The sequence below is a fragment of the Neodiprion fabricii genome, chromosome 7 (genome assembly GCF_021155785.1).
Source record: "Neodiprion fabricii isolate iyNeoFabr1 chromosome 7, iyNeoFabr1.1, whole genome shotgun sequence".
NCBI classification, from domain to species: Eukaryota; Metazoa; Arthropoda; class Insecta; order Hymenoptera; family Diprionidae; genus Neodiprion; species Neodiprion fabricii.
This window is the reverse complement of record NC_060245.1, coordinates 19,664,751-19,684,764: the sequence shown is the minus strand read 5'-3', so window position 1 is coordinate 19,684,764 and position 20,014 is coordinate 19,664,751. Positions and strand designations below refer to the sequence as shown.

Genomic DNA, 20,014 nt, shown 5'->3' with positions numbered 1-20,014 from the left:
TCCAGTACAATTTATTACCAACGTTGAGAAAAAAAAATGCTGCATTATCCATCAGAGATGAGATGAAACATGCTGTACGTTCCTTTCAGTTACGGAACGCCTTTGCTAGATCCCATTTACTTCTGTTATTTATAATTTTTATTTTATATTGAACAACTTGACCCTTCATTTTGTTTGTTTCTTCCACTTCCTACTTATTTTTCCATAATCTTAAAATCTGATATGTGTTGCAATACTCGACGTTTCCTAACATCGTCATTGTAGTATTGAACATAATTATCTCGGCAGATAACCATACGAGGGTTCCAGTAAAGTTAGTAAACAAATACTTATATTTATGCATAACGAAGTGATTTTGAAGAGAAACGGTGGGAGATGTATCCGTGTTAGACTGAGTTTTAAAGTGAACCGTTGCATCCACGAGAAATCATACGAATAGATGCATCGTTCGTTAAAACAACTTCCGCATGTTGAAGCCACGCATTTCCGAAAGTAAGGTATTAATCGTCAGTGAATTACCGTCTCAGTGACGGGCTGATGCCAAGCGACTCAAAGAATTTGTAATCGAAAACGGAAAAAATCTGCAAAAGCATTTTGAGATTCCTTTTTTACGTTAATAAAAACTGAAAAAATGATCATTTGTTCCGACTATTTTCTCGTCGAATTTATCGGCGTAATAATTGCTGGCACATTTGCCGCCTATGCTTACGTCGAAGGTATTCGTTATTCAGCTACTGGGGTTCAAGAATTTTTTGGACTCGGTTATGCAGTTGATGAACAAAGGTTACATAAAAAATGACGATGAGAGGTCATCAGCGGCCGTACCAGGTAAAAATAATAAACTTTTCGTAATTGATGAACTCCAAGATTCTTTAAAGACGCAGTGATTTCCATATCACTGTAGATCAACATTCTAAGAATTTTGTCTCACCCAAGATGATCGCGAGGAAAAAATCACAATGCTCCAGGGAGCCGCGCAGACTTATATCTTTTGGGTTGACGGCTTCGACACGTCATCATCAACGATGACGCATTGCCTCTACGAGTTGGCACTGCATCGAGAGATCCAGGACAAATTGGCCGAAGAAATCAACGACATCCTTGAAGAATTCGGAAGCCTTTCCTACCAGAGTGTGAAGGCGATACCGTATCTTCACAAAGTTGTTTCCGGTAAGCGTTTCGTAGTTTTTCTTCCATTTCAATAAAAAACATGCTTTTCTTTTAACAGGTGTACCATCAATTTTTTCTTCACCATCTACGCAGAAACACTGAGAAAGTACCCGGTCACTCCGATACTCAACAGAGAGTGCATCGAAGAAATTGAGTTACCGGGGACCGGGCACCGAATTACAAAGGGAACTCCATTGATCATTCCTGTTTTTGGACTCCATTCGCACCCCGAAATATATCCAGAACCAGAAAAATTCAACCCCGAAAAATTCAGCGAGGAGAATATCGCCCAGAAATATCAGTACGCTTAATTACCGTTTGGTGAAGGGCCGTGGAATTGCATTGGTACGTTGCGACCAACATTTTTCGTCGTAAGATCATATGAATTAGTTTTTCTTTCCATTGCAGACTAAAGTTGGACTCGTCAGCTTGCTGTCCAAGTATCGCTTCACATTAGGCCCGGGTGTGAAAGTACCTCTGATGATAGTCAAGACTAACTTTGTCCAGGTTCCCGCAAACGGAGTGACACTCCGAATCCAAATGCGATAATACCGTGCAGTAGTAGAGACCTGATATTTAATCGTGACTACAACGAACAGGTGGACTTTTTTTCTCGAATACATTTGACATGAAATTGTGTTGCTGCAATTCGAGAACGATTCGTGAGTCTTTGGGCAAGTGTATTGATTAAAATTTTATAAGGTCTGTAAGTAAAGTAGAAATGGCAAATATGGAAAAAAAAAAGTTTTGAACAATTGATGAATAAATTTAAATAGTTATGAACTTAATCCGACTCGTAACTTTAATTTGAAACACCAAAAAATTGTTTTTCTGTGGCAACAAATAGTTTTCGCAAACCAAACCGATAATCGTAAAAGAAGATACACTTGCTTGTTTAGAAACATTGATGAAGATGAAAAAATCTTATATTTCGCAAAATCTGACGCTGGCGTCGGAAACAGTTTTTTGCTACTTTTCAGCTATACCTTTTTTTTGTCATGATAGTTTAAATAACCTGAATAGCACGTGTTAATTATAATAGATATTTCTCCTCTGAGAAATAATCAAGTTTGATTTAATTAAATTGCCAATGCTCGGATCAGTTCATAACAGCACTGTACGTTGAATTTGATTTACAAAATTAACACACTTCTCGGCGCCGGTCACTTCGTTGTATTTGAGATTTGCTTCGAGGCTGAAGCTCTACCAAATACCGAGAAATAAAGTAGCAGTTAATCGTCAAATCGTCCAAAATTATTCAAAAACTCGTGATAACAGAACACGGTACGCGAATGCATAACCTTTCCTACCTCGCTCGCTCTATTGGGACTCATCATTCGCAAAATATACTGATGTTAATTGTGTGGATACCTGATTCCAGATTTCATTCACCAGCCTGAGCGAGAAAGAAATAGAAAAAGTAAGAAAGACTGTGGTCAGATTAGATTGTAACGGAGTTAGGTTGACCTTGTAGATGCGGATATATTACCAGTCGCATCATGGATTCTCCAAGTATGTAACATGCAAATGCATATACTAAAGTCGTAAATATGGAAATCAGTAAGGTAAAAGTCCCGAGTTCAGTAGGAGTTTTAAAACACATTCGACATAGCATGTGATAAACATTAGCAAGGAATAATCAGCATTTGCAATTCAATGAGATCACTCTTGTTTGTCCTGAGAAAGAACGCGTGGTGAACACTGATTTACGGTCAGCATATAGAATGACAATTATGCTTTGATGAAAACTTCGGTTTTTACCTCACGAACCACGGATTATTACCTAACAATTTGACCTTCTCTTTTTCAATCGATCAATGTGCATGATACACGGATTTGGATACCAGCACTAATATTTTAGACTATACATAATCTTGAGTGCGAATACCTCGACCGTTGACTTGTTGAATCATTCTAAAGCGTAGTCTGTTACATAATCCAAAATTCGCAGTATAGCTTAGGCCATGGATACCAACACGAAAAAAGGAGTGTATAAAGTGGCCGAACTAACTTGAGGTGGTCGTATCAGCAGTCACAGCTCGACGTCAATTGGAATCTTGCATTATAAAAACATGGGGAATCACTTGGAATATCTGCTCGTTGAACTATTCGGATTGACAATCGCTGTGGTCGGTGGTGTGTACATCTATCTGCAATATGTGACCTACAATTACTGGCATTCGAGAAACGTTGATTACGTCAAGCCAATAATTGTCCCATTTGGAAGCTTGTGGCCCGTATTATCAGTCCAGACTTCGCTTGGTGAGTAAAACTAATCGATTAGACGATGAGGTTAAGATAATTCGATTTCCGAACAATCTTTACTTTTGTTCATATGGCAGCCGAATTCCTTCGCGAAACGTACATGAAATTCAAAAACAGCCGAGTCGTCGGTATCTACACGTTTTACAGGCCCATGCTTGTCGTAAACGATCCGGAGCTGATACGTTTCATTCTGACGAAGGAGTTTTCCCACTTTCATGACCGTGGCTTATACATAAACGAGAAAGCCGATCCTGTTCTTGGGAATCTCTTTTTGGTACCAGGGGCGAAATGGAAGCATCTGAGGACCAAGTTTACTCCGACCTTCACTGCAAGCAAGATGAAGCAAATGTTTTTCACCATCAAAAACTGTTCCGATACTCTGGCTTCCTCCGTTTTGAGTACAGCCAGCAAATCTGAACTTATCGAGGTCAAGGATCTGATGGCAAGGTCAGTCTACTCTGATGAACCAATTTCACGATACGTAATGATCGCGATTGCAGGTTTTCCACTGACGTGATCGCGTCAGCAGCCTTCGGCGTCCAGTGCAACAGCATCGAGAATCCAGATGCAGAGTTCCGGAAGTGGGGCAGAAAGGTCTTCGAGCCAAGACCATTGAGAAACGCGCTTGCGATAATGTTCCCGAGCATCATGCATCTCCTCAACATCCGAGTAATCGACCAGGAAATATCCAACTTTTTCATAAACGCTTTCAAGGAGACGGTGCAGTACAGAACGGCCAACAACGTGGCTAGGAAGGACTTTTTGGGTCTGGTTATGCAACTCATCGACAAGGGCTACTTACAAAGTGACGAAAATACGGAATCGGTTGACACAACGTCGGGTATGATGATAATCAAACTCGCGAAAAACGCAGAAACTGTATTGCCTTTAATCCCGACTCGTAGATGCCGACAAAGTGAAGATTACAATGTTGGAAGGAGCTGCTCAAGCCTTTGTGTTCTGGCTGGCCGGCTTTGAGACGTCTTCAACAACGGCAACCTACTGCCTTTACGAAATGGCACTGAATCCTGATATCCAAGAAAAAGTTGCCGAGGAGATAAACACCGTGTTGGTCAAGTTTGGGGGCATAAATTACGAAAGCATCAAGGAGATGCACTATCTTCACAAAGTTGTGTCCGGTACGTTTTTTCGAATAATTATCACTCAATTTCGTACCGCAAATAAAGACAATCGCTAGTGACAATTTTTTCCGCCAACAGAAACGCTGAGGAAGTATCCTTCGCTTCCGGTTCTCAACAGAGAGTGTACCAAGGATATTGAACTTCCTGATACCGGACTTTGCGTCACAAAGGGAACTCCGATTCTCATTCCCGTATTGGGGCTTCACCGAGATCCCGAAATTTATCCAAGCCCGGAGAAATTCGACCCCGAAAGATTCACCGAAGAGAACATCGCCAAGAGGCACCAGTTCTCTTATTTGGCATTCGGCGAGGGGCCCAGAAACTGTATTGGTATGTTACTTTCGTCACTCTGCATATCGCGAAGCTTCAACCAATGTCGTTCGCTTGCTTTTATTTTCCGTATCGTTTTAGGCATGAGGTTCGGTTTGATTCAGACGAAGGTTGGCCTCGTCAGCCTACTCTCCAGATACCGATTCAAGCCAAGTCCGAACTTGAAAGTACCGATCGAACTGGACAAGGGGAACTTTGTTCTTAGTCCGAAAGGAGGAGTGAAACTTCGAATCGAAAAACGATAATGCTTCAAAGCCTAATTTAGCATTTATAAATATTTGAATTATAATTCAAATCAATGGAAATGGAAATATAATACTATAAAATCATGGTAAAACTAACAAGTAATGCATAAATAATACAAAGAAGAATAAGAAATTACGCAATTCAAATTATATCCTATACATACAATACCATCTCAACGCATCCAGCCGCTACTACCAAAAGTTGAAATTGCTGTCTCTGCTGACCTCATAAATTATGTAATACGAAAACACGCGGCGTTCTAAATGCTCAACATATGAAAAATATGGTTTTACCAATGATCATACTTACTGTATCCTGATTCAGCTGTAATATTTACGGTTATGTTGGCTGCGTCAGTCGTTCCAATTTGCGTTGTGCGCCACCGAAATTCTGTATGGTGTTACCTTACAAGAAGCATAAACAATTACGGGAATTTATATTATTTCAGGATCAAACAAACAAGTTTATACACATTGGACCTGTTGGTTCACTTCACGATAGCGTGGTGGAACCACATTTGTTTACATAAATGCCTGATCGGACAAAATGGGAAGCCTGGGTGCAGGGTAAACTGGAGATATTGGCTCGTGTATATTCATGCCCTATCAATGCGGTAAACAAATAAAAGTCAGGGTATTGAACCAAAGTGGATTATTTATCGATTCCAAATGCCCAGTAATTACAAAAGCAAGTCAAACCGGCAGTCATAATCCGACGATTATTCTAATGTTGACGATGCGAGCGCAGACAATGTGTGTGACTGTTCAGATAAATAATAAATGGTGTTTTTGTAACTTTTACTCAACTGCAAGAGTAATTGTCGTTTGTGCAATAAGTTATTTCATTCCCACTGTAAGTAAATATTTTTTTTCATCATTTTCCCGTGGTCCCCATTTTACCTGCACCTTCGGGCAAAATGGGGATTTCTCTACTTGAAGATAAAATAATATTTTTGATCCAATGATAAAACATTCGTAATTTACCTCTTGATGGTGGCCAGATAAAGTTCCACAGATGACGGAAATGAGTAGACAATGTCTCATTCATCGGAATAGCCAAATTATATCCATTCCCTTACTAACGTCCCCATTTGACCCGGCTCTCCCCCACGTGAAGAAGAATAACGTTTCAACTCGTAGAAAATTATCATCGAGGCTAGCTGGAGTCTCTCACTAATTGTGAAGTATCATGGATACTTCGGTACCCACCCATCGTTACGAATAGAATGCATCGACACGTTGAGTCATTTCGGTGCTGCAGCGCATTGGTTTCCTAATCTTTAGGCAGATGAGATAATTCTTCGTAAGCGTGTCGGAGATATTTTCATGAATAATGTTAACGAGTCTATTTTCATGTTATCAAGTTCGAAATAATCCACAAGTCACGGCGTCAAAACACTTATCTTGGACGTGCAGTTAATGAGGTAAAGAAACAAAGAACGGCCTTAAGGGTACCAGTACATCCTCTTTCAAAAGATAATCAACGTAGTTCTTGACCAAAGTTCATTTCATATCGAAAGAACGTTTTGTGAAAAAAATTTCTGTCGCACGGATTTTTCTACACCGATGACCGAATTCGTTCTTTTGACGCATCATGTCCTTCGAAGTCACCATTCCTCATCGTATTAACGTAAGGAATTGGAAAAGAAAAATCTGTCGATTGATTTATGTTTAAATTACTATGCGTTTCTACAGAGTTTCAATAAGTTCAAAGGTTAAAAAGAATTAGTCCATTTCCAAAACCACAACTCAAATCGATTCCTTGATAAATACGTTAAAGGTGACTGTATCACTCCCAAATCTAGAATAAATTAGGCTTCGCTTTCCGTAGAAACGAACTCTGAGGGATCGCATTCTGTAGAGTAAGATTTCTCCAGAAAAAATCCTGTAAGATATTTTCCGTAGGACTTTTACTCTGCAGGATAGATTTTTGCAGAATCAGAGGCCTGGTCGTTTTTATTTTCGATGCCCTATGTTCGACAATAAGGAATGGTTGATTGAAAGATATGAGGCATCGTGAGGATGAATTGCATCATCGAGGTAGAAAATTTCTTGTCAAACAAATTTTGTATTTTCAACATTTTTTTTTTTTTTTGCTGTTAAATAAACTTTGATTATGAAACAAGTCGTTTTGGACTACATTAATTTATTGTAAAAAAAAAAACTGTACTGGGCGCCTTAGTTAAAAATTGTTTCCTTCTCTTCTTTCAGAAGCAATTATTAGCAAATTGAGTTTTTGGCTATTATACAATTCGATTGCGTTATTAATCCTAAAACAAGTCATTCTCACATGCTACTTTTGGCCCACGGGTTCCACAATATGTTTCCAAGTTATTCTTGCCCACATTTAATTACTCATTAGATTTTAGATAGGTCTTAAGATAAGACGCAATCGTTTCTCAGTCCGACTAAACGTCTCTTGGCCATGTACGGTGTTTGTTTGAGTTTCGTATACTTTGAAACTGTTTTCTTCAAATTGCTCTGAAAAACAATATCGTGATGATTGGAAAAATTTGAAAACATGATAACGCCGACGTCGAGGCTCTACCGATATTGTCAACCATTCCAATGAAGTAACTGAAACTAAAGTTACAGCTATTACTTACCACACTCCACAGTGCGCTTGTCGATACGGAAGTGGTTCGATGTCTATATAAAGGCTTTCTGTAAGCCTATGTGCTACGTATTTGACGGGATATGAAAAGTATCGAACGACCGTTGCTACTCTCTAGTTTATCAACTTTTGATGTGCCAAGTGCGTTTCCAACACTATAGTCCTTGGATGTAGTGCCGCTACCTTTGATTTCCTATAACACCCTAGATGTAGTTGATTACATTTGTGAGCATCCTTATCTGTCTGAAGAATTAATTCTCCAGTGTCTATCATGATGGTGTTTTTCACGGACAACTATCTTCTCCAAATTCTTGGTGTGATAATTGCAATAATCGGTGCCGCCTACATGTACCTAAAACACATCGTCTACAATTACTGGAGTTCGAGAGGGATTATTCAGGGTGAAACAACAGTACCGTTCGGCAACTTGTTACCGGTCCTCATGTCCAAGCAGTCAATCGGTGCGTTACAACTTGATATTCAACAGCCGAAATTCCATCTAACATCCATTTTTAATCCATCCGCTCGTTTTGTTCTCAGGTGAAATGCTGCGCGACGGGTACGACCGATTTAAGAGCAAACGCGTCTTCGGTATCTATTCATTCCATAGACCAACCCTGGTAATCTGTGACCCAGACCTGATCCGCTTCGTGCTGACAAAGGAGTTCACAAAATTTCACGACCGCGGAATGTACGTAAACGAGGAAGTGGACCCGATGTCGTCCCACCTTTTCCTACTTGGTGGTGTGAGGTGGAAAAAGATGAGGGCAAAGTTATTGTCAACGTTCACGTCCGTTAAAATGAAGAACTATTTCGGCGCGGTTAAGGATTGCACTGATAATCTCGTCCGGTGCGTTGCCGATGAAGTGGAGAAGAGCGATCTCGTTGAAGTGAAGGACATCATGGCCAGGTGAGTGATCGACCTTGCGGAACTGGGAGTCGTTCAGCGATGGTTCAGCGAAGAATCCTCGGTTACAGGTTCACCACTGACGTCATCGCCTCCATCGCGTTCGGAATAAACGGCAACAGTCTGCAGAACCCACATTCTGAGTTTCTTTTTTGGGGTCGTAAGACGTTGGAGCCAAATCCAATCAGAAACACGCTGCTGTCAGCGTGCCCACCGATTTTGAAGCTGCTGAATCTCAGCACAACCGACAAAGGAGCTTCAGACTTCTTTATGAAAACGTTCAAGGACATGGTGGCGTATAGAAAGTCTGCTAAAGTGGTGAGAAATGACTTTATGGACCTGCTTATGCAGCTGATGGATAAGGGCTATGTCCAGGTTGACGACGGCAAGGACACCCAGGGCTCAGGTAGGACGTCAAGTCGCTCGAAAAAAGTCAAACTGCATTGACGATGGTTCTTCTATTTCTTGCATCGTGCAGAGGAAACTGGTGGACGGATCACTGTCGAGGAAGGAGCTGCTCAATCCTTCGTCTTCTGGTTAGCCGGATTCGAAACTTCGTCAACAACGGCAACCTACTGCCTCTACGAAATGGCACTGAATCCTGAAATCCAGGAGAAAGTTGCCGAGGAAATAAACAGCGTCCTCAAACAGTTCGGGGGAATAACTTACGAGAGTATCGCAAAGATGGTTTACCTTCACAAAGTTGTTTCTGGTTTGTTGATCCAGCCTCTGTTTATCAAATCATCTATCGGGATTAAATGCTCACTTCCTTTCTCTCGCGTTTCACAGAGACCCTAAGGAAGTATCCTATCGTTCCGCAACTCAACAGGGAGTGCAATCAGGACGTTGACTTGCCCAATAGCGGCTTCAACGTTCCGGCGGGTACCCCGATATTCATTCCGGTGTTTGGCATCCACAGGGATCCAAAATTTTACCCTGAGCCAGAGAAATTCGACCCGGAACGTTTCAGCGATGAGAATATCGCCAAGCGGCACCGTTACGCTTATCTACCTTTTGGCGAAGGGCCTAGAACTTGCATCGGTGAGTTTCTTACGTGAATATCAAACATAATGCATCACCGTTTTTTCCTAAATTTATTTTTACAGGAATGAGATTCGGCTATCTTCAGACGAAAATGGGCCTCATTGTCCTGCTTGCAAAGTATCGCTTCAAGCCCGCTCCGGATATGAAAGTACCTCTGCCTCTGGATAAAGGAAAGTTGTTGCATGGACCCATAGGCGGAGTAACGCTTCTGCTCGAAGAAAGATAGTGGAGGATGAAACAATATTTGTCCGACTGTAGTAACGAGATGTTTACTTCGTTTAATTAACTTTGGATAGACTGGGCCGCGTGCTGCCACTTGACGATAACAACTGTCCATATGGACATGCGTCTCGATTTTCCTTTTTCTCCTTGCTCAGTGAGAGAAAAAAAATGTTCAGCAACTATTGTGGAACGTTGACGTCTGTGTATAAATCTGAAACTATAATTTAATCGATACGCAGATTATAAAGAATAAGTGATATTGATTGTTGAAACGTTTGATCAACTTACATTTTCACTGTTAGAACTTTCCAAAACAATTGTAATGTCAGGAAGCACGTTAGAAAACTGCACGCTAAAGAATGAACTCTAAGGAGCGATGCAGTAGGCAAGGGAGGAGTACAAAAATGCGAAGGACCAAAAAGTCGACGAAACGAAATCCTGAAAGTCAAACCACCAACAATTAAAAACGTAGAGAAACAACAAATACGAAAAGATGACTGGTAGAAAAATAAAAATTGACAACGCAAAAATGCATAAAGAAAGTTGTAGCGCAATTTTTTTGTTTTTGAGTATGGCCAAGATTGCGAATGGCAAATAACATGAGTCATGTCTTTGTACGAGAGTTAAATTATTGTGGCGAGTTTTGGTCTTCCGTAAATAAATAATGGCCATCCTAAATCCGACCCATAACGGTATGTGTTTCCTCGAGTACTCGTCGAATAAATTGTTTCATAACGTTATCGAAACTATGCAGAATGTATTTTACGACCATTACTTAGTTATGATAATTACTTCTTATTTCATACTGTATAATAGGCTGCATCTTCAGCGAGTTGACTGTGCGAACTGGCAGGAAGCAAATATCATACGTATACTTATATCCAGAATATTGATGCTCGTGTAATATCAGATAACACTGTAATCTTCGAGAAATTGACGCGTTCTATCAAAGTCAGAATTTATAAAACTTGAAGAAATTCTGGAGCTTTTTTCGAATAAATATAGCGAAAGCATATTGCTGAATTAAACATAAGAAATGACGTTACAAACAGCTTTATAATCTAAGACCATCATGCGGAACTCCATTCATAATATTGGTAATGAATAACGCATCAATTTTTTTAAATGCTCCAAATTTCTTGCAACACGGTATGAAACTGACACATTGTACAAGTCACGTTAAACATTGAAGAATAAATATTTTATGTAAACAAACCGATAAGATAATATGATAAGAATTTAATTAACGTCATTTTATTTCCATATTCTTTCCAAATTAATCATACATATAGCAGCAACATCTTTGTTTTGTTTACACATAATTCCAAATACTCACGGTCTTTCGCAACCATCGGCGATAACATTAACATCAACGCGCCGTCTAAGTGATCAGTAGACTAGACACCACCGATAGAGCGTACTCAAAACACTAAGGCTCATTCATTCCGCGTTAGGACATCTTGAATTTTACCCCAGGAAAACTGAACCATCTCGATGCGCAATATTAAGGTACGAGGTCGACGGTATAATAACATTTCCTAAAACCGTGAAAAAAAGATTTCATAATTAATCATATGGCGGTATTTACTTTGGAGCTCGATGGAAAACTGTTGCAATCGTTTACCGAATCGTGAAATCGGTTGGAAAAGCATAGTGTATTTACTTTCTCAAGTGTGTTTAATTTTTTAGTAATATGTAGAGTGAAAAAATGTCTCCAAATTTGATAGACACTATCAGCATAAGAATTAGTGCTCTAGTTGAAACATTTGATGACCGTTCATTGCAGATGAGCCTGTATCGTCAATCATAGAGAGCCGATCTTGAGCCGGTTACACAGCGTTCGTCTCCAAATTACAAACATAAGTCATTGATCGTACGAAGTTAGTGGAACAATGGGGCTGATTTCGACGAACTTACTTTTCCATCTTTTTGGAATAACGATCACGATCGCTGGTGCAATATATCTGTACCTGAAACACGTCACTTATCATTATTGGAGATCTAAGGGAATCGCGCAGTCCGAACCTGTAGTTCCGTTCGGGAGTGTATGGCCAGTACTCACTGCAGAAAAATCTGTGGGTAAGGGGAATCAGTTTATAAGAAATTTTTATTCTATGGGCATGCGTAGTTGCAGACGTAGTTGAAACATTTATCATTCACGTGTTCCAGGTCAACTGATGCGCGACCTGTATTTGGAGTTCAAACGGAACCGTATCTTTGGCATCTATTCCTTCCACAAGCCAACACTGGTGGTCTGCGATCCTGAGATAATCCGGTTCATAATGACGAAGGAGTTCACGGCCTTCCAGGACCGTGGCCTGTACCACAACGAGAAGATCGATCCGATATCGGGCCACTTATTCCTCCTCGGTGGTCCGAAGTGGAAGCGCCTAAGAGTTAAGTTCACGCCGACCTTCACGACTGGTAAAATGAAGCAAATGTTCGGAATATTGAAGGAAATCGCGGAGAAACTCAGCAAGTGCATTGCCAAGGAGGCCAACCAAAACGGCGTTGTAGAAATCAAGGATATCATGGCGAGGTACGTGAAGTCAATACGTATTGTAGTGCATAGTATCGAGATAGGTCAAAGTGAATTGTGGTCAAAGTGAAAAAACGGCACTCTAACCACGGCAATATTTGACACCTTCGGTATTTTCACCGTTCGGAATGAGGTTATTCTACGTATACTTGACGATGCAAAATTGTATAGTTAAAAAGATTGATGTGCACAAGCACTGTGATACTCACCGTTTCTGATTCGTAAGGGCAGGTTTTCCACGGATGTGATAGCTTCGGTGGCGTTCGGAATTGACTGCAACAGCTTAGAGAACCCAGATGCGGAGTTCCGCGAATGGGGCCGGAAACTACTTACGCCCAAGCCAGTGAGGAATACACTGATGAGTTTGTGTCCGTCGATCATGACAATGTTACATGTCAAAACCATTGACACAGGTCCTTCGAATTTCATAATAAACACCTTCAAGGATACCGTCAATTACAGGATGGCTAACAATGTGGTACGAAACGACTTTTTGGACCTGGTTATCCAGCTGATGACCAAGGGTTGCGTAAATTCGGATGACGGAAATGAAGTGCAACGGGATCCAAGTAGGTGATCGTTTACTTTTCTTTCAAGTTTCTCGCACAGCGAAAATATAGAATATAACTATTCAGTCGGGGCCAGTGAAACGATTACCATGCTGGAGGGAGCAGCTCAAGTCTTCATTTTCTGGCTTGGCGGTTTCGAAACGTCTTCTAGCGCTGCCACTCATTGTCTCTACGAGATGGCAATGAATCAAGACATTCAAGAGAAGCTTGCCAAAGAAATTAATACCGTGTTAGAAAAGTTTGGAGGCTTGACGTACGATACCATCATGAAAATGCCCTACCTGGACAAGGTAGTTTCTGGTCAGTGAACGAGAATAATTTTCAAATATTTATCTTCGTGCTATCTGAATCACCCTGTCGTCAGTTCCCAACCAAAGTACTATGATCCATGTTTCACAGAAACGCTCAGGAAGTATCCTTCCTTCCCTATCCTAAACAGAGAGTGCAACAGGGAAGTCGAGCTGCCGGAAACCGGATTCATTGTCCCAACTGGAACCCCGATAATCGTTCCAGTATTGGGGATCCATTGGGACCCCGAAATTTACCCTGACCCGGATAGATTTGATCCCGAACGTTTCAGCGAAGAGAACATCGCTAAGAGACATCGTTATTCATATTTACCATTTGGCGAAGGGCCCAGAAATTGCATAGGTGAGCAATAACTGCGATCTCAACTTATCATGAGATGTACGTCCACTGGTAGTCATTTTTGTCTGTTTCAAAGGAATGAGGTTCGGCCTTCTTCAGACAAAAATCGGTATCATCACCTTGCTTTCCAAGTTCCGTTTCAAGCCAACACCGGACACCAAAGTTCCTCTACCTCTGGATACAGGAAACTTTCTACTCATGTCGCTTGGTGGGGTGACATTACGTCTCGAGAAACGACACTGAGGGTCAATAAAAATAGTGTCTTATCACACGTTCACCTCTGCTGCTCAGGAATTCAGCAGTTTTGTCGGTGACTTGTTCTTACAGTGAAAAATAAACTGGCCTTACGTTGAAAGAATTGTTATTGCATTTCATTGTCCGTTTTCCGACCCTGCCAATTCTCACTTTAAATTTTTTTGCTACTCCAGAAGGGATGAGTGACCATATAAATACCATGTGACCGTAGAGTAACATTCATATCATCGACGTTTGTTGACAATACCAAAACAGCACTAACCTTGGTGTACCACTAAGGATATTTGATTACCATTCATTGCAAATATGTAATTAGCTTTTACAGTCACCGTGAAGTACACAATTTGAACCACGGTCATGCGTATTTGGTCAAGTTGATTTGTTCAGAGTAGTTGGATGTCGGTAGTAAAGCAATTCGTTTTGGTACAAGTGTCAAAAACTAGGATTGGAGCTACATTTTTGGCATATTGAGAGATGAGTATTTCAAGTGACGTTTAAAAAATTTATAATCAACTTAAAAGAGGTCGTAAACGATCCCAGCCGACTTTAAAACTGCGCTCTTCAGCTACAAATGGACATTATCGAATGGGGACCATGAGCATAATTCAGTTCAATATCTGACAGTGAGGTTGAGCCGGCGGGAGCATCAGTTGCTTGCTGGCTATAGCGCAGAACAATTAAAAGGAACAGCTGGGATCGCTAACGACCCCACTCTCATGCTGCCCTTGGTGTTTCGTGGCAGTGAGTGAATTTTACTTGTTGCACTTAAATAAAAATATTGGAAACCTGGATACCTAATTGAATTTTTCACCAACCATAGTTCGGTGAAATTAAATTCGCACTTCACCATTCGTTTCCGTATTAAGAAAAAAACAAAACGATCGATGTACTTACAAGTTTCATTTTTGCTTTAAGAACGATTTTACGAACAAGAAACGTATGGGATCGACACCACTCACGAGATGGAATTAAGGTCAAGTGAAATAAGATAGACCCCACCCCCACGCCCTCCTGCCATTTTTATTTTCGATCACACCTATCAATAGACATGTCGCCATAACATCATCAGCGTTGTATACAAAAAAAAAAAAAAAAAAACTTCATATTCACGGGAAAAATACATTTTCTAATGAAGTTTTGATGTTGCGACACTAATTTTGTTATAACGAGTCGTGGAATTCCAAGAAATCAATTCTCACGAAATTTAGTATAACGTTACACAGCAAAATATGTTTCCCAGATTAACCGTAGAATTTGTCAAGATTGTTTCTTCGAAATCACAGCGTTATTATGAGATTTTTAAAAATACTACTATCACCATGAACGCTTTCAATTTTAGTGAAATTTAGTCCCTCGGACGGGTGGGGGGGCTGACTATACACGGCACTCGGCCCTCCTCTCCTTGATCATGAAAATTTTGAAAAATTGCACAAGGATTTTTTAAAAGCGAATTAGGTGCTCCCTCAGATTATGGTACGATAAAATTTCGCGTCAACTATCCCTTAAAATGATGTTTTTATAACGAAAAAACGACTTGGAAGAACGCATGGATGAAAACCATGACCATATGTACCGAATGATGGAATATAATTTCAGGAATACCATGTGCAATTCGAAAAAGTTTTAACTAGCATCAAAAAATTGATGCACAATGAATTTGCTAGTGATATAACTATCCATTTCTTCCAAGGTGAAAGGATATTGAAACGATATGGCGTTTCGCTATTTCCTTGTATTCAAAACCATCACTCCAAATCACAACAATTCCCATTGTATAAATTTCCGATCTTAAACCGCCGTTACTTCACATTCTCTAACTATTTTCGATATTGCCACTCCAATCTATTGTTCATTCTATATTCAACTAATTGGCTGTACCTGGAATTCATTTTGACTCGAACGGTGGTCAGTAATAAGCAGGTTCGACATCGCTCATCGTCAGAATCGGTGATGGATGTTGAATGGCTTTCATTCCACTTTAATTCGTAAGTTGAATCGCACACACGTACGAAGACTGAGTAAGTATGATTTCTATTGACTACACAAAGCGTATTTTCATAATCGGTCAACGATAAAACGACACAGTCCGAATATCATCTGACTGAAGTCGGAGATCTTTCATACTCGGATCATCTCTTTGCTGACACCGATGGTATACACCATATATAACATGTTATAATGCAAAGAACTTTTAAAAAAAAAAGTAACACGAAAAATTTTGAGGCTTGATTTGCGTACAGGATTTGGTGGAATGGCCCATATATTTAAACAACCTGTTGAGAATAATCTTTACTAATATTAGGTAGAATTTTCAATAAAATTCTCACTCCAATTTACAGTTCACATTTCTTTACGGTTCATGTGATGTACTTATTTGTGACTTCGAAAAGAATACGGTTCTATCACTTTTGTATCATGACGGTATAACCTGGTTACCAGGTATTAACCATGTTTTGTTTTTTATCACTAACCCAACTTCCTTCTTTAATAATGTGAAAATCAAACAGGCTTCCTCGCATTTGAATAAAATTTTTGCAATGAAAACAATTGTTGAATCCGTTGTGAACTGTTGAATGAATCATGAAATCAAAACATATTTCATCATTTCTATAAGCCGCATTTAATCAGCTTAAGGCTCGAACGAACGTGAGCTGATGAGTCTATCCTTGAAAAATATACTCTTCGAAATTGATGCTTATTAGGCAAAAGTGAAAGTGAAAAATATAAATCATGACACGTCTTATCGAAAAGCTCATTCATCCAAGATACAATCCCTTCTCCCCTTAATTTGAACGTTCAACGGTGTTCTTTATTTCATCCACAAAATCTTGAATATCATTTCAGGTTGCACGGTCAGTAATATAAGTCTCAAAATCTCCATGGTCAGGGACATACCTTACCAGTGCGTTGAATGATGGGGCTTGTTTCGGAAAATTTGCTTCTTCAGCTTGTGGGAATAATAATTACAATCGCTGGTGCGATATATCTTTACCTGAAACATGTCGCTTACCATTACTGGAGTTCGATGGGAATCGCGCAGTCTACACCTACTATTCCATTTGGAAACCTGTGGCCGGTCATTACTGCAAAAAAGTCCGTGGGTAAGGAAGCCAGTTGACAAATTTTCAAAACATGCAACGGAAAAGTGCCGAATATGAACTCTATACTTATCGTTGACGTGTCTCAGGCCAACTGATGCGTGACCTGTACTTGGACCGCAGGGAGAACCGCATGTTTGGAGTCTATTCCTTCCACAAGCCAGCACTGGTGGTCTGCGATCCTGAGATAATCCGGTTCATAATGACGAAGGAGTTCACAGCGTTCCAGGACCGAGGGTTGTACCACAACGAGAAAATTGATCCGATGTCTGGCCAGCTATTCTTGCTCAGTGGTCCGAAGTGGAGGCCCCTCAGAGTGAAGTTTACGTCGACGTTCACCACCGGGAAAATAAAACAGATGTTTCCACTGGTGAAAGAAGTCGCGGAGAAACTTGGGAAGTGGACGGCCAAGGAGGTGGACCAAATCGGCGTTGTCGAAGTCAAGGATCTCATAGCCAGGTCGGTCGAATCAATAACCCGTACTATTTGATTGAAATGGAGATGGGGCAGAATGTTCAGATCGATGTTTCTGTCGGTTATCATGAGGCTGAAAAATCAAAATTGCTGAAAGTTTCGGTAGCCGAAGATTTTTTTTCTCTGATTAATGGTGTTAATGTCGTACGAATATATTTTACTGTGAATAAGATCTGTAGATAAATACATACTTTCATTTGGGAGTTTGAATGCAAGCCTTGTTTTTGAAACCTTTGAGATTTTGATCATCTGACCCGGAGAGATTTGACGTAATTATCGACCTGAATTTATGCCAGTCGAGATTTTGACCCGCATTAGCACCCTGAGACATTACCATTTTTTATTTACGAGTGCAGATTTAACACGGATGTAATAACTGCGGTAGCCTTCGGCCTTGACAGCAGTAGCTTGGAGAACCCGGAAGCGGAGTTCCGCGCTTGGGGCCGGAAACTCCTTGAACCTAAAATTTTTAAAAATATGCTGATGACACTGTATCCGTCGATCATGACGGCATTGAACATCAGTTTTAATGACAAAGGTACTTCCGATTTCATAATAAATATCGTCAAGGACACTATCGCTCATAGAACGGCCAATCACGTGATTCGAAAGGACTTCATGGACCTGGTTATCCAGTTAATAACTAAGGGCTTTGTGAACTCTGACGACGGCAAAGACAGGAGTCAAGATCCAGGTAGACGATGTTTTGCTTTCTTCGAAGTACTGTAAAAGTGAAAGTTTAGATACTTAATGCCGTTTGCCGATAACGTAGCTGCCAGTGAGAAGATCACTCTATTGGAAGGAGCAGCTCAGGTCTTTGTATTCTGGGTTGCCGGCTTCGAGACGTCTTCTAGCGCCGCCACTCACTGTCTCTACGAGATGGCGATGAATCAGGACATTCAGGAGAAGCTTGCCGAGGAAATTAATACCGTGTTAGAAAAATTCGGAAGCTTGACATACGACAGCATTATGGAAATGTCCTATCTTGACAAGGTTATTTCAGGTCAGTTAACGAAAGTACTTTGCAGATAATCATCTTCCCACCAATTGAATCAAAGTGTCATAATCAATGTTTCGCAGAAACGCTCAGGAAGTATCCTTCCTTCCCAATCCTAAACAGGCAGTGCAACAGGGAAGTCGAGCTGCCCGAGACCGGGTTTGTGGTCCCAGTTGGAACCCCGATAATCTTTCCAGTGCTGGGAATCCACCATGACCCCGAAATCTATCCCGAGCCGGAGAGATTTGATCCGGAACGTTTTAACCAAGAGAATATTGCAAAGCGACACCAATACGCTTACCTGCCTTTTGGAAAAGGGCCCAGAAATTGCATCGGTGAGTTTTTCCCCGTGTCTCGACTTAGATACATGTCTACTCAGTCATTTCTATTTCTTTTATAGGCATGAGGTTCGGACTCCTTCAAACGAAAATCGGTATCATCACTCTGCTTTCCGAGTATCGTTTCAAGCCAGGACCGGACACCAAAGACCACCTACCCACCGAAACAAAAAGTTTTTTTCTCACTCCTCGTGGTAAAGTGACGCTACGTATTGAGAAACGGCAAAAAAAATGAGTAGAACTGAAAAATATGTATGTTCTTTTCAATTACAGTTGTGTCTATACTTTTCAGAGATCTTGTACATTCAATGATGAAAAATGATACGAAAGTAAAATTACATTATTCCGAAAATTTCTCACTAGTTTTCATCGCCCATCACACATATTGACATAGCATAGTATCATTGAAATCAATAAATAGAGTATTTTACTACACTTTCGTATGAGCTGTTCAAGGATTGAACAGTTTTGTAAGTTATTCGTTGTAACGTATGAATTACTTGAAAATGCATTGCGCTTTGCTCAGAGAAATATTATCGCGTTTCATAATCCATCCTCTACCAGTACTCGACGCAAGTATAGGTACAGTTAGAACCAGGACCTATTCGTCCAGATTTCACTGAACTGTTCAGACAGATGCCAAAATCCAAACAGCCCCAATTCCAGAAAATCCTCGCGATTTTGTCTAACCCAGAAATGGCACAGGATTTGCCGGGTACAAATTTCCGAGCGTTCATCGTCGGTACTTCAATCTCTAGCTAATATGAATATTCCCATTATAATCTATGAACTCTTTTATATTTATGATAAAATTATAATATACATATTTCATCATTCTGTTAGCCACATTTTACTTACCTAAGGTTCAAATTTCAACGTAATCTAATGAGTCTATCCGTGTCAAATATGTCCCCTCATAATTGATGCCATTTTCTGTGGTGAGATAAAAAAAAAAAAATGCGGTTGATCAGACTGATCATGAGACATCTCATTAATTTTTGGAAGATCAATCGCTCGCACAAGGCACTCTGATTACGAACGACCGGCGTTAGAAAAAGAAGTCTGTTGTTACTCTCTTGCCAATGGTGCTTAGAAATTGAGTTATTTTGTATGTTGATCGCGTTCATGATGTAGAAAAAAACTGACTTTAGTCGAGG

General features: G+C 40.3%; 4 protein-coding genes across 6 annotated transcripts; all 4 read left to right on the top strand.

Moving 5' to 3' along the window:
* Positions 1 to 745: 745 nt before the first annotated feature.
* Positions 746 to 11,106, top strand: LOC124187072. The gene is made up of 17 exons (XM_046579322.1): positions 746 to 1,170; positions 1,229 to 1,515; positions 1,579 to 1,769; positions 2,552 to 2,735; positions 3,122 to 3,432; positions 3,513 to 3,882; positions 3,936 to 4,276; positions 4,341 to 4,574; positions 4,656 to 4,907; positions 4,989 to 5,150; positions 5,478 to 5,505; positions 8,016 to 8,227; positions 8,307 to 8,676; positions 8,745 to 9,079; positions 9,152 to 9,385; positions 9,463 to 9,714; positions 9,780 to 11,106. The coding sequence occupies exons 5-17, from the start codon at positions 3,243 to 3,245 to the stop codon at positions 9,941 to 9,943; spliced, it is 3,144 nt and encodes a 1,047-aa protein (XP_046435278.1). The 5' UTR covers positions 746 to 1,170; positions 1,229 to 1,515; positions 1,579 to 1,769; positions 2,552 to 2,735; positions 3,122 to 3,242; the 3' UTR covers positions 9,944 to 11,106.
* On the top strand, positions 765 to 1,481 carry LOC124187073 (cytochrome P450 6k1-like). The gene is made up of 3 exons (XM_046579323.1): positions 765 to 828; positions 937 to 1,170; positions 1,264 to 1,481. The coding sequence occupies exons 1-3, from the start codon at positions 765 to 767 to the stop codon at positions 1,479 to 1,481; spliced, it is 516 nt and encodes a 171-aa protein (XP_046435279.1).
* A 165-nt stretch (positions 11,107 to 11,271) lies between the features above and the next one.
* Positions 11,272 to 14,053, top strand: LOC124185930 (probable cytochrome P450 6a14). Of its 3 annotated transcripts, XM_046577155.1 has the most exons (7): positions 11,272 to 11,448; positions 11,726 to 12,018; positions 12,109 to 12,478; positions 12,710 to 13,047; positions 13,114 to 13,347; positions 13,447 to 13,698; positions 13,772 to 14,053. In XM_046577155.1, exons 2-7 carry the CDS (start codon positions 11,832 to 11,834, stop codon positions 13,936 to 13,938), a joined length of 1,548 nt encoding a protein of 515 aa, XP_046433111.1. In that variant the 5' UTR covers positions 11,272 to 11,448; positions 11,726 to 11,831; the 3' UTR covers positions 13,939 to 14,053. The 3 variants fall into 3 exon arrangements, with proteins under 3 accessions (XP_046433111.1, XP_046433112.1, XP_046433113.1); XM_046577156.1 differs by lacking the exon at positions 11,726 to 12,018 and having other exon boundaries at positions 11,274 to 11,448; XM_046577157.1 differs by lacking the exon at positions 11,272 to 11,448 and having other exon boundaries at positions 11,878 to 11,989.
* A 2,675-nt stretch (positions 14,054 to 16,728) lies between these two features.
* On the top strand, positions 16,729 to 19,101 carry LOC124186806 (probable cytochrome P450 6a13). The gene is made up of 6 exons (XM_046578828.1): positions 16,729 to 17,051; positions 17,138 to 17,507; positions 17,879 to 18,216; positions 18,295 to 18,525; positions 18,603 to 18,854; positions 18,920 to 19,101. The coding sequence occupies exons 1-6, from the start codon at positions 16,862 to 16,864 to the stop codon at positions 19,090 to 19,092; spliced, it is 1,554 nt and encodes a 517-aa protein (XP_046434784.1). The 5' UTR covers positions 16,729 to 16,861; the 3' UTR covers positions 19,093 to 19,101.
* Positions 19,102 to 20,014: the final 913 nt, after the last annotated feature.